A 14,556-nucleotide genomic window follows, 5' to 3' on the forward strand; every position below is an offset into this window, starting at 1 on the left:
GAATGTCTGTTAGCAAAAATATGGAAATCAAGAGAAGAACTAGTTTGAAGGTAGAGACAGAGAAAGAGATTAATTTGGTTTTGGACTTGTTGAGAAGAGATGCTGCTGAGCACCGGGCATTGGAAATATATGATACAACTTGGAAGGAAGTTGGAGACTCGAGAAAGGTTCAGGAGTCACTCATGCAGAGGTTATCATTCAAACTCTGAAACTGTCACAGAAGAAAATGCTAGGAGAGTCAAAAGTCTAAGAGGAAGCCGTGAGAAACACCTTCACATGGGATTGGAAGAATCGCTCATAGTGAGGGACTCAAATCACTTCTAATTTCATCTCAGACTCCTGTTGAAAATGTCAGTGCCCTAAAGTAGCCATTTGCAAGAAATGAACTTCCAGACATCATTTCTGGCAAGAGACCAAACTAAAAATTAAGGTATTTAATTTTAGTTTAAATTAGCAAAATTTCAAGTACTTTAAGATAAGAATGTTGTCGGAACCATCTCATAATGCTTTCACAAATAGACTGCAGGGGCAGCCTGGACAGTGGAAGGTATCCTCAGGGGTTGTCAGTGTTTAATTGGTCAACAGGACAGGCTCTCTTTTTCATTGTTCAGCTTGTCACTAAATACATGGTCAGTAATATTTAATCTTGCTGAATTATAAATGGCTGAAAATTAATTTTATCCAGATTCATGCAGATTGGGCTTAGGACTGCGGGGACGAACAACAGTGAAATCTAGATAATGTCCTGTCTACACCTACTCACCAATATTTTATCACTGTACTAGGTAGTCTTTGCTTGGAGCTCTGGGCCAAGATAAGTCCTTGCCATGGAAACTCAGAGGCCTTTGAAATAATACCAAATTGGCAAATATGTTAAAAAATTCAAGATGGAATATCGTTAAAAGTTCATGTACTCCTGAAAAACACTTTAGAAACAGATGATTTTATCTGCCTTGAATGTGGTTGTATAGTTATTTGTTCACTTAATAGTGTGATTTAATGCCTAAGTTCATTTTCATGCCCTAAAGTACACGCACTAGAATCTCTCAGGAATGCTTCTTCTCTGAATGGACAGCTGTACTCTATAATTTCATACCGTGTATTGCGTTGCCTTGTAATATTAAAACCATGTTTCATATTCCTCTTTTACGTTAGGTCTTGGGAGCTGTTGACAATAACATGGGTGATGGCTGCTCTCAGAAGCTGGCAACTGCGAATATTCTCCGCTTCCTGTTGCTGGTCTTGATTCCGTGTATCTGTGCCCTCATTGTCCTGCTCGTGATCCTGCTCTCCTTTGTTGGTGAGTGATGCCACTATTAAAGAAAAATGAAGTCAAAATGAAAATGAGCATAACCGTCATTTCTACTTAGTACTTATTCAACCTGAAGTGTCAACTTGATGAAAGGGTTACCTGTTGACTATCTAATGCAAATCTGAAGTTTCTGCCAGTGTAATCACTCTGCTAGTGATTATTATCAATATAAATTAATGAAGTAATTAATTAAAAGCACTTAAGGTGTGATTACCAGGTACCAGGGACTTTGAAAGTCCCTGAGAACTTAGGGATGGTTAACTTTAAGTCCTTCTTTCTTAGGAACTCATGGGGGAGAGGAAGAGATGATTACTACACAAGGCAACACAAGTTGATGATGGAGGTTTACCCTAGGTACTTTGGGGGAAATCGAAGAAGGGTTCATGAGGCATTAACATTTTAACTTTTGGAGAGTTCATAGCAATTCAGGTAAGAAGGCCATAGTACAAGTACAGGGTTTGGCAGAGAATATAGCAAGTGGAAAAGTATAACCTTGTGCTAGATGGAGGTAGGCTTAGGAGATTGGGTAGAATTTTGGCAGTGGGAATAAATGCAGTTAGATTGATAGATAAAAGTCCAAATGACACAGGCCCTTGCATGTTGTCCTAAGGGAATTGGGCTTAAGATCCTAGGTAATTGGTTTTCAAATTCTATTCCATGAAACCAAGGTTCTGAGGAAGAATTCCAAGGATTACACAAATGTTTTCTTTTTTCTTTCTTTAAAAATTTTTTTTTAAGTTTATTATTTATTTTTGTGAGAGAGAGAGAGCGAGCACACACAAGCAGGGGAGGGGCAGAGAGGAGAGACAGAATCCCATGCAGGCTCCATGCGGTTAGCGCAGAACCCAGTGTGGGCCCAAACTCACAAACCTTGAGATCATAACCTGAGCCAAGCTCAAGAGGAATATGCTTAACCAACTATGTCACCCAGGTGCCCCCCCCCTTTTTTTTTAATTTGAGAGAGAGAGGGGGGAGAGCTGGAAAGAGGGGCAAAGGGATAAAGAGAGAATTTTTAAAAAAATGTTTATTTATTTTTGAGGCGGGAGAAAGGGCCAGAGAGAGGGAGAGAGGCAGAGAGAAGGGGACAGAGGATCTGAAGCAGGCTCAAAGCCCAATTTGGGGCTCGAACTCATGAACCACGAGATCATGACCTGAGCTGAAGTCGGATGCTTAACCTGAGCCACTCAGATGCCCCAGGAGAGAGAGAGAGAGAGAGAGAGAGAGACAGAGAGAGAGAGAGAGAGAAAGAGAATCTTAAGTTGTCTCCACACTGAGTGTGGAGCTTGACATGGGGCTCAATCCCACTAGCCTGGGATCATGACCTGAGCTGAAATCAAGAGTCAGAACCTCAACCAACTGAGCCACCCAGCCTCCCTGCAAATGTTTGTTTTGGCTTTCAATTTATAAAAGAAATCTTAAACACATACTCAAACTAAATATTACACACCAATTTTTAACTGAGTGGAGACCAACAACCAAGTAATTTGTGCTGACAGATTAATTCATTTGTATTTGGATCTTGCTATCTCTGTAAATGAATCAAATGCTAAACTTAAAAGGTGAACTGTTAGTGGGGAGAAACCCCAAAATACTACCTTTGGTAGTTACCTATTGCTATGAATCAGGATTTTTTTGATCATGTGCATTCAAATGAAATAGAGAAATAAATAGAAAGATGATTTTGATCAAATTGCTTACCAACAATTTTGAATTTTTATATTTCATCAAAACTACCTATTATTTTCTAATTAGTTTTTAATAAGTTATACACTTATAACTTATACAGTAAATTAATCCTAATAAAACACAGCTTCTATTTGTAGATATTAGGAACTTATATAGTATTAATTTGAAAATAGTATTTATTTTCTAGAAAAATGCTTGAGAACTGCTGCTATGAGTGGTAGTTTACCATTAGAGGATCTTTCCAAGCAGGGATAAATCTGATCATATTTGCATCTGCAAAAGACATTAGGTCTGGGGCGCCTGGGTGGCGCAGACGGTTAAGCGTCCGACTTCAGCCAGGTCACGATCTCGCGGTCCGTGAGTTCGAGCCCCGCGTCGGGCTCTGGGCTGATGGCTCAGAGCCTGGAGCCTGTTTCCGATTCTGTGGCTCCCTCTCTCTCTGCCCCTCCCCCGTTCATGCTCTGTCTCTCTCTGTCCCAAAAATAAAAATAAAAACGTGGGAAAAAAAAAAAAAAAAGACAGTAGGTCTAGATAAACCACAGAGGATTGGAGGCAGAAAGTCAGGAGGCCTTTTTGAGGCTCTGGCTATGGTCTAAGTAAAAAAATGATAAGGGCTTGAATTAAGGCATTTGGTGCATCAAAATCAGAAATCAGGACTGATTGGATTTTGCTGTGAAGGAAAAGAGGTATCAATGTTGACCTCTGAATTTTTGGCTTAGGCAACCAGGGTGATTTTGGTACCATTTGTTCAAGGAGGAAATAAAAGTGGAAGAGTGTGATGTAGGTAGATGGAAGGCAGGTTGGAAGTTTAGTTTGGACATGTTAACTTAGAGATACTTGTGGGAAAACAAAATATATTGGCATCATAGTTTAAGTGCATTTATCTTGATTAAATTCAACAGTGTAGGCAAGACTAAGAAATGAATGTAGGTATAGGGGCGCCTGGGTGGCTCAGTCGGCTAGGCGACTGACTTCTGCTCAGGTCATGACCTCACGGTTTGTGAGTTCAAGCCCCACGTCGGGCTCTGTGCTGACAGCTCAGAGTCTGGAGCCTGCTTCAGATTCTGTGTCTCCCTCTCTCTCTAACTCCTCCCCCGCTCATGCTGTGTCTCTCTCTCTCTCTGTTTCTCTCTGTCTCTCTCAAAAATAAATAAATATTAAAAAATAAATTAAAAAAAAAAAAGAAATGAACGTAGGTATAGAAGAACATGTTGCTTTCCTAAGGAAATTTCAAAGGAAATTGTGACTACACATGATTTTGGGCTTTCGTGTTCACTTTAGAACTTGGGGTGCCTGAGTGTCTCAGTTGGTTGAGTGCTGACTCTTAACTTCAGTTCAACTCCTGATCCCATGGTCATGAGATCAAGCCCCAAGTTGGGCTCTGTGCTAGGCTCGGAGGCTGCTTGGGATTCTCCTTCTCTCTCAGCACCATGCTCCCCCCCCCCCCCCGCCAATAAATAAATAAACAAACAAACAAAGAACTTAAGTCTCACCCCACTGTTACTGGTTTGAAGCTAGAAGGATCCAGAAGGGAAGCCGAGTCTGACCAGTTATGAAGGTGTGAGTCTCACTGGCAGTTGAAGCAATAGAAATAGATGAACCATAAACAGGAAGTGTACTGATCAAAAGCTGAGGGCAAAAGCCCTGGAGTATTTAAGGGGAAGATAAAGAAAAAGAAGGAATCAAGAGATACAGGAAGAATGGTCAGAGAAGAAGGAAAAGAACCCGAAGTGCTGGGTTTCATACCCAAGAGAGGAGAGACACTGCAGAGGTTACAAAGTGACAAGTTAGAAGAGGAAACAGGAAGTGGCTCAGCCCAGGAAGACTTCAGGTTATCTACTGGAGTTTTAGTCGCCCTGCCCCCACATGGTACCAACTGTGGTCTGCTCTCAGGCCAGAGACAGGACAAAACTCTGAAACTCTTCTCTGCCACTCTTTTCTTCCAAGACTCAACTCTCCTCCAGAATTGGCCAGCTTCTGTTTCCTTTCCTGGGCCTTCGGGTACTTTTTTGGTGTGTTTTGTCCAGATTTATAGTTGTTATCTTTGCGAGGGTCTGTCTGATAGGAGCTCCCTCAGTCAGACCACTGTCATTTTTAAAGGTCTAATTCTTGTAAGAGGTTCAGAGGCTCACACACACTGAAGAGTATTTCCTTTCATTCTCAGGGTAGAATGCTAAATGTAAGTTTTAAACACATTTTTAAGTACCTCAGGGGTTGATGGGGGGGTGGAAGGGGGGGGAGGGTGGGTGATGGGTATTGAGGAGGGCACCTTTTGGGATGAGCACTGGGTGTTGTATGGAAACCAATTTGACAATAAACTTCATATATTGAAAAAAAAAAAAGTACCTCTGGGCTTAGAGGCCTCTGCACGGAGGTGAGATGCTATTAAAGCAGTGCTTTAATCGGGTTAAATTTGTTTGTTTGCTTCTTTATTTATTAGATTCTAATTTTTGTACAGCTTTATTGAAATATAATTCACATACCTATTTAAAGTGTATATTGAACAATTTTTAGTATATTCACAGATAAGTGTCACCATCCCTACAATCAATTGTGGAACATTTTTATCACTTTAAGAAGACACTCTATACTTTTTACTGTTAGTCCCCTGTATTTCCATCCTCCTCTTGCAGCCACTAATCTATGTTCTGTCTCTATAGATGTCCCTAGTCTGGACATTTCGTATGAGCATATGTGGTTTTTGTAACTGGCATTTTTTACTTGGCATAATATTTTCAAGATTCATCCATGTTGTAGTATGTATCAGTACCCCACTCTTTCTTATGGCCAAATAATGTTCTATTGTATTGATTTACCACATTTTTAAAATCCATTTGCCAGTTGATGGACATTTTAGTTGTTTCCGTCTTTTGGTTATTATGAATAATGTTTCTCTGAATATTCATGTACAAGTTTTTGTGTGAACCTGTTTCCATTACTCTTGGGTTATACCTAAGAGTACAATTTTTTTTTTTATCACTATATATGGGATTAGGAAATGTACCATTTATAACCACTTTTGAGTACGATTTTGCCTTATATTTAAGTAACCTTTAGAAAGTGAGAGTTTCCTGGACAGTTTCTTCAAAAACATTCTTTTCATAGATTCTGCCCCAGATGATTTGATATGGATATGTTAAGTAGTATCTGCTCAAATAAATATTTTCTATTTTATAACTGACATGTTTGTTTTTGTAATAAGCAATAAAACAGTTTTATATTTTTGTTTTTATTGTTAAAAAAATTTTTTTTTCAACGTTTATTTATTTTTGGGACAGAGAGAGACAGAGCATGAACGGGGGAGGGGCAGAGAGAGAGGGAGACACAGAATCGGAAACAGGCTCCAGGCTCTGAGCCATCAGCCCAGAGCCTGACGCGGGGCTCGAACTCACGGACCGCGAGATCGTGACCTGGCTGAAGTCGGACGCTTAACCGACTGCGCCACCCAGGCGCCCCTATATTTTTGTTTTTAAAAATAACCTCATTAAATTATTCTGCTTACTTTAAAAAATGTTCTGTTTGGTTTGAGTTTTTAACTGCATGCTCTTTCAAAGTTATTTATTTATTTGTGGGTCCATAAGTGTTGCTGTGGGATGCTGGGATGCCAATTTTGTATAAATAACAGGAGTTGTAGCTTCAAAAGACACCAATAATAGCGAGAGGATTATGAATTAGGAAAAGATAATAAAAGCCTTATGCTAATACAGATGCACTCTGTGTAGTAGTGTTTTGTCCCTTTGGGCTTCTCTCATGCAAAAAGTCAAGTTAGTAAAGAGATTCTGGAAGATAAGGGAGTTGGACCTTCTAAACAATTATTTCAGGAGCAGGATATAGAGGAGAGCAGTAGCAAATTATTTCTCTCCTCAACCCACAAACCTGAAGCTGGAGCTACAAAGGTTTAGTTTAGTTTAGTATTTCTTTTTTTCTTTCTTTCTTCTTTTTTTTTTTTTTTTTTTTTGAAAGTTTGTTTATTTTGAGAGAGACAGAGAGAGAGTATGAGTTGAGAAGGGGAAGAAAGATGGAGAGAGGGAGAATCCCAGTTGGGCTGTGTGTGATCAGTACACAGAGCCTAAAGCAGGGCTTGAACTCATGAAACTGTGAGATCATGAGCTGAAATCAAGAGTCGGATTCTTAACTGACTAAGCCACCCAGGTGCCCCAGTTGAGTATTTCTAAAATTATTGGATAGTCTGAGCTGTCCATATGGTTCCAAAAATTTGGACTCTAAAATAAAGATTTAGGTTTTTAAAAAGTGAAAGTCCAGGATCAGATGGATTTCAAGGTGGATTTTACCAAACTAAGAAGAACTGGGGCACTTGGGTGGCTCAGTCAGTTAAGCTTCCGACTTTGGCTCAGGTCATGATCTCACAGTCCGTGAGTTTGAGCCCCGCGTTGGCCTCTGTGCTGACAGCTCAGAGCCTGGAGCCTGTTTCTGTGTCTCCCTCTCTCTTTGCCCCTTCCCTGCTCACACTTTCTCTCTCTCTCTAATAATAAATAAACATTAAAAAATAATAATAAAAAAATAAAGAAGAGTTAATATATATTCTCCTCAAACTATTCCAAACAACAGAAGAGGAAGGAGAGCTTACAAAGACATTCTATGAGGCCAGCATTTCTCTGATACCAAAACCAGACAAAGACACCACACAAAAAAAGAAAACGATAACCCAGTATCCCTGATGAACACAGATGCAAAAACTCTTAACAGAATAGCAGACTATTCAATAATACATTAAAAGGATCATTCACCAGAATCAAGTGGAATTTATTCTGAGGTTGCAAGGATGGTTCAATATTTGCAAATCAATCAATATGATCAACCACATCAACAAAATGAAGAATAAAAATCATGTGATCATCTTAATAGATGCAAAAAACCATTTGACAAAATTCAACATCTGTTCATGATAAACACTCTCAACAAAGTGGGTTTAGAGGGAACATACCTCGGCATAATAAATGCCACATGTAAAAAAGTCACAGCTAACGTCATACTCAATGGTGAAAAACTGAGAGCCTTTCCTATAAGATTAGGAACTCTCACTACCTTTATTCAGCATTGTACTGGAAGTCCTATTCATGGTAATCAGAAAAGAAAAGAAATAAAAGGAACCCATATTGGTAAGGAAGAAGTTAAGCTGTCACTATTTGCTGATAGCATGATACTATACATAGAAAATCCTAAATCCTCCACCAAAAAACTATTAGAGGAAATAAATAAATAACTGGTAAATCTGCAGGATACAAAATTAACCCCCAGAAATCAATAGTATTTCTATACACTAATGAAGTAGCATCAATAGGAGAAATTAACAAAACAATCCATTTAGAATTGCACCAAAAAGAATAAAATACCTAAGAATAAACTTAACCAAGGCAGTGGAAGACCTTTACTCTGAAAACTGGAAAACATTGATGAAAGAATTGAAGATGACACAAACAAATGGAAAGATATTCCATACTCATGAATGGGAAGAATTAATATTGTTAAAATGTCCATATTATCCAAAGCAATCTACAGATTCAATGCAATTACTATGAGAATACTAAGAGCATTTCACCGAGAACTAGCAGAAATAATACTAAAATTTGTATAGAACCCATAAGACCTCAAGTAGCCATAGCCAACTTGAGAAATCAGAACAAAGCTGGAGGTACCACAATCCTAGATTTCAAGATATACAACAAAGCTATAGGAATAAAAACAGCATAGTGCTAGCACAAAAATTGACACATAGATCAATGAAACAGAATGGAGTTCAGAAATAAACCCATACTTATATAGTCAATTTATCTATGACAAAGAAGTCCGGAATATATAATGGGAAAAAGTCTCTTCGACAACTGGTGCTGGGAAAATGACAGCTGCATGCAAAAGCGTGAAAGTGGACCACTTACTTACAGGATATGCAAAAATAAACTCGAAATGGATTAAAGATCTAAATGTGGCACTGATACCATAAAATTCCTAGAAGAAAACATAGGTAGTGATTTCTTTGAGATCAGCCATAGAAATATTTTCCTTGTGTGTCTCCTGAAGCAAGGGAAACACAAACAAAATTAAACTGTTGGGCTACACCAAAATAAAAAGCTTCTGCACAGTGAAGGAAACCATTAACAAAACAAAAAGATAACTTACTGAATGGGAGGGGATATACACAAATGATATACCTGATAAGGGGTTAATATCCAAAATACATAAAGAATTTATACAACTTAACACCAAAACCCCACAGAAATCCAATTAAAAAATGGGCAGAATGGGAAAGCAAGCTGGTACAGCCACTCTGGAAAACAGTATGGAGTTTCCTCAAAAAACTAAAAATAGAACTACCCTACGACCCAGCAATTGCACTACTAGGCATTTATCCAAGGGATACAGGTGTGCTGTTTTGAAGGGACACATGCACCCCCATGTTTATAGCAGCACTATCAACAATAGCCAAAGAATGAAAAGGACCCCAATGTCCATTGATGGAATGGATAAAGAAGATGTGGCATATATATTCAATGGAGTATTGCTCGGCAATCAAAAAGAATGAAATCTTGCCATTTGCAACTACGTGAATGAAACTGGAGGGTATTATGCTAAGTGAAATTAGTCAGTCAGAGAAAGACAAATATCATATGGCTTCACTCATATGACGACTTTAAAAGACAAAACAGATGAACATTGGGGAAGGGAAGCAAAAATAATATAAAAACAGGGAGGGGGACAAAACATAAAAGACTCTTCAATATGGAGAACAAACAGAGGGTTACTGGAGGGGTTGTGGGAGGGAGGATGGGCTAAATGGGTAAGGGGCATTAAGGAATCTACTCCTGAAATCATTGTTGCACTGTATACTAACTAATTTGGATGTAAATTTAAAAAAAATAAATAAAACAAGTTTAAAAAAAAACTGTAAGCAAAAAAAAAAAACAAACAAACAAACAAACAAACAAAAAAAGGGCAGAGGACCTGAATTATATTTTTCCAAAGAAGACATACAGACACATGAAAAGATGCTCAACATCACCAATTATCAAGGAAATGCAAATTATAACACAATGATACATCACTTTACAGCTGTCAGAATGGCTAAAATCAAGAACACAAGAAACAGTAAGTGTTGGTGAAGATGTGGAGAAAAAGGAACCTTCATACACTGTTGGTGGGAATGCAAACTGGTGCAGCCCCTGTGGAAAGCAATGTGGATATTCCTCAAAAAATGAAAAAAAAAATAGAATTACCATATCATCCAGCAGTTTCACTATGGGTATTTACTCAAAGAAAATGAAAACACTAATTTAAAAAGGTGTACATACCCCTATGTTTATTGCAGCATTATTTGCAATAGTCCAGATATGGAAGCAACCCAATTGTCCATCAGTAGACAATTGGATAAGATGGTGTGATATATATACACAACGGGATATTATGCAGCCATAAAAAAGGATGAGATCTTGCCATTTGTGATGGCATGGATAGACCTAGAGTCTGTTATGCTAAGTGAGATAAGTCAGACTAGGAAAGATAAATACCATATGATTTTACTTGTAAGTGGAATCTAAAAACACACAAAAAAGTGAATAAACAAACAAGCAAACTAAAAGTGGAATGAGACTCTAAATACAAAGGACAGACTGATGGTTGCCAGAGGGAAGTGGGTGGGAGGATGGGCAAAATGGGTGAATGGGATTGGGAGGCTTCCTGTTACTAAGTCACAGGAATAAAAAGCACAGCATAGGGAATATAGTCAATGATATTGTAGTAGCATTATATGGTGACAGATGGTAGCTACATTTGTGGTGAGCACAGCATAACAGAGAGAAGTTGCACTACATTGCACAGCTGAAACTAATGTGACACTGTATGTCAATTACACTAAACATTTTTTTTTAAAGATTTAGGTTTTTGAAAGACATTGAAAGGAAAATTGAAGAGTCGGAAAGTTACAATATTCTCCCTAGATTTTTATTTCTTTAGTTATAACCTAATAATGAAGGGCCATGTGACATAGAACTGTAATTTATAATGTCACTGGGAAGCTGGGGTTTAATGTCTTCCTCTTCCATTTACTAGATGTGTGAGTTTTGGTCAGATGCTTTAACTTCTCTGTCAGCGGAGGAATATAATTTTTATTCATTTCGCAGCATTGTTACAAAAGTCAAATGAAAAAATTTGTGAAAGTGTTTTTATAAATGACAAAATTCATTATTAAAGGAAAGAATTAGTTTTTACTATACTCAAAAATTGACTAAAAATGGGCTTATCTTTTTTAAACTCTATCCATAAGACCTAGAATCTTTGTGCAATGATCCAGTGTCATAGTAATCCCATAATCCATAACCCCATAACCCTATTACCCAGCCATTGCCACAGTGTATTTCAGTTACGAGTATAGTTGCTAGGAAGGAATAAAATTGACTCACTGTTGGATTTGCAATGTGATGGCAGGTTTCACATGACCTTTATGCTTAGACCCGAGTGTTAATTTCAGAGGTTATCCATTTCTTATCAGAACTAAACGGGGCAGGTTATATTGCCATCACATCCTTAGAAGAGTCAGTTTATGCCCTGGAGTACTTTATTAGAAATTGAGCTGATATCTGCTTGAAATTATATGTAAATGTATAAATAATATCTAAACATATATATGCAATATTTATTTTGCTATGTTGGGAAACATTTGAAAGAGATAGAATTGTGGCTATATTTGATACTGAATTATTCAGTCCTTTAACAAACATTTATTGAGTGCAAGGCAATCTTCCTTGAATAAACTTGGCATTGAATAAACTTGGCATTGAATAAACGTACCCTCCTGGACCCCACAGTTCAATGAGAGAGGAAGGCATTAAAAAATGATCACGCAATTAATTAATGCCAACAGAGGTAACCGATGTGGGAAGAAACAGTTGCTAGGAGAGCTTATGACAGGGGCCCAAAGCTAGTTTGAGTTGAGAGCAGACTTTTCTGATGGAGTGGCACTTTAATCTTGAACTCCACAATGGGGACAATAAGGGTGTTGGAGTAAGGGAGTGACATGTTTGGTCTGGTAGAGGCTTTTCAAAGGTGCCTTTGGCAGGTATCGGGAGAGAAGGTTGAAGTGGGTAGAGTATGTGGCAGGGAGAAAAAATGAGGGGGGGTATTGCAACATTCCTACAAGTGTGATGCTTTGGGTTTTGGTTTGTGCTGAGTTTTGCAAACCATTGTTCATCTTAATTTAATTTCATCAAAGTTATGGTCCAAAAAAGTCTCATTAGGATGCTCCCTATCTTCTTTCCCAGGCTGTTGAAGCCTTGGTTTCAAAGGCTGTTCCATACATCCACATCAAAAATACATTTTGTTTGTTTTAGGCATAAGCTTATTATGAGTGGTATAAGGTAACATTCCTAATTTTCCTAATACTATGAAAGGACTATGTGGTTTGTTTGTTTGTTTGTTTGTTTGTTTTTTGTCATGCGATGAAGAAGAAAGAAAAATGATAGTGGTGAAGATTGTCGCAAGTATGGTAAATAGGCCATTTTTCTTGAACTCAAGAGAAATATTCCTTACGAAAATGCTAGATCAGCTAACGATCATTGAACTTAGAGTTTTTCTCTTAGCAAATATCTTTGCAGCTTGTGGCTTTTACGAGAATTTGGAATTATAAGAATTTTAACTTCCTAATTTATAATGTTGTATTTTGACTATCACTTTAACCTGGAAAAACCTCCCAGATCCTTATTTCCTTACACCAAAAAATTTAAGATCCTCTACGATCCTTTATGACCTGACTCGGCATTTTACTTAGTTGAGCCCCCAAATTCCTTTAATAACCCTGGCCTTCTGGTACAGATTCAGGGACATAAAGCTTCCAAACTTGAGAATAGTTTTCTTTAACCGCTCAGGTCTGAGGTTATATGTAACATCTAAAGCTTTTTGAAATGGGAGTCTAAAGCCTTACACTCGAAGTGTGGCCCATGGGCTGGCAACATCAACATCACTTGAGAGTTTGTGTGAAATGCAGATTCCACGCCCACCTCCTGCCTTTGCCTTCCAGCAAGATCCCCAGGTGATTTCTGTGCTTGATCCAGTCCTCAACCCACTGCAATCTGGTCTTCCCCTCTTTCTCATTTTGTCCTACTACTAAATATTCTTACTGAGGCACTGAGTGTATTGTATGGTGGCCTCACTGAGGCGGTGACTTTTTATCCAATGCACAGCATTTGAAACTGATGTGTGTTTGAACAAGACTCTGAAATGAAGAAGGCATGCTTTCTCTCTGTGTTTGTTTACACCAGCTCACAAAGAGCATGTTCATTATGAGTTGGTGCCAGCAACACTGTCTTTCATTCAAGTAGGGTCACGTGACCAGATATAATCTTGCCCAGTTTTGACTGTCTTCCCAAAATGCTCTTCTGTTTGGCCTGCATATTATCATTTCTGATTTTTCTTCTATTTCTGACTATTCTTCCTCCGTCTCCTGGAGCTTATCTTTCTTTACCTAGCCATTAAATGGTTGGGGTTTCTGTCCTAGGCTCTCTCTCTTCTCACCTTACACCCATGACTCTCTTGGAAGTGTCATCCATGCCCATCCATGAGTTGCTTCATCATTCACACATGCAACAAATATTCTTTAAGGCCTACACTGGTGCCAAGCATTCTGCTGGGCACTTGAGATGCAGACATGCATAGAACACCTTCCTACCTTCAAGAAAGCAGACAAGAAAACAGACAATTGCTCTTGAGTATATGTGTGATACAAACAGTGTGTGCGCTGGGACCACAAAGATCAGATTTGTGGGGGTCTGACAAGGCATTCTGGAGGAAATGCTTAGATTGCTCTAGATTTTATACTCAGTGAATTATAACGATAACAATAACGAAAGCCAGCTCCTACAAATTCTATTTTTCATTCTCTGTATTAGTCAGGATAGGCTATGCAATACTGTGTAACAAAAATAACCCTAAAATAATAGTGGCTTAAAAACAGCAAAGGTCAATTTCTCACTCATGCTGCATGTCCTTTGCGAATGACACGGGGGCTATGCTCATTCAGGGACTAAACTGATCACCCAGCCATCATCTTGCACCTGTGTAGTTATTGTGCCAACGAGAAAGAAAAAGAGCACTGGAGATTCTTTTCTTTTCCTCAAAGGGGTATGATATGGTATTATTAACTATAATTGCCATGCTGTACATTAGATCCTCAGAGCTTATTCAACTTATAACTGGAAGCTTGTGCCCTTTGAGCACAACATCAGAAATGTCCAGAGACAGAGAACGAGGCCAGAGAATGTGACTCAAGCATAAGTCTTAGTGAATGCGAGAGACTTGAAAATATTTGATGAACAGCCTTAATGACTATCACCCTTATCTCAGTGGAAGGTCCCTTCATACACACAGTAATTCAAACCAGAAACCTTGAAGTGACCTCTGACTCTTTCCCTGATGAGCCCATAATTTTTGCCTCTTCCAAATGTTACCTGAGTCCTCACTGCTTTTGTCTTGGATCAGACCTTCCTCTTTTCTCACTTGGACTTGACCCCTTTCCATCACCATGCTGCTGGCACAGTGATCATTCTAATGTG

General features: G+C 38.5%; 1 protein-coding gene across 8 annotated transcripts in view; it reads left to right on the forward strand.

The window, feature by feature from the left end:
- The window catches only part of CORIN (corin, serine peptidase), a 260,225-nt gene that overhangs the window by 33,388 nt on the left and 212,281 nt on the right, over positions 1 to 14,556 (forward strand). For all 8 annotated transcript variants that reach the window (XM_045474167.1, XM_045474169.1, XM_045474161.1 and 5 more), the window contains exon 2: positions 1,156 to 1,300. In XM_045474167.1, the coding sequence (XP_045330123.1) occupies positions 1,156 to 1,300 (145 nt within the window). The remainder of the gene's footprint in view (positions 1 to 1,155; positions 1,301 to 14,556) is intronic.

The sequence above is a fragment of the Leopardus geoffroyi genome, chromosome B1 (assembly GCF_018350155.1).
Source record: "Leopardus geoffroyi isolate Oge1 chromosome B1, O.geoffroyi_Oge1_pat1.0, whole genome shotgun sequence".
NCBI lineage: Eukaryota > Metazoa > Chordata > Mammalia > Carnivora > Felidae > Leopardus > Leopardus geoffroyi.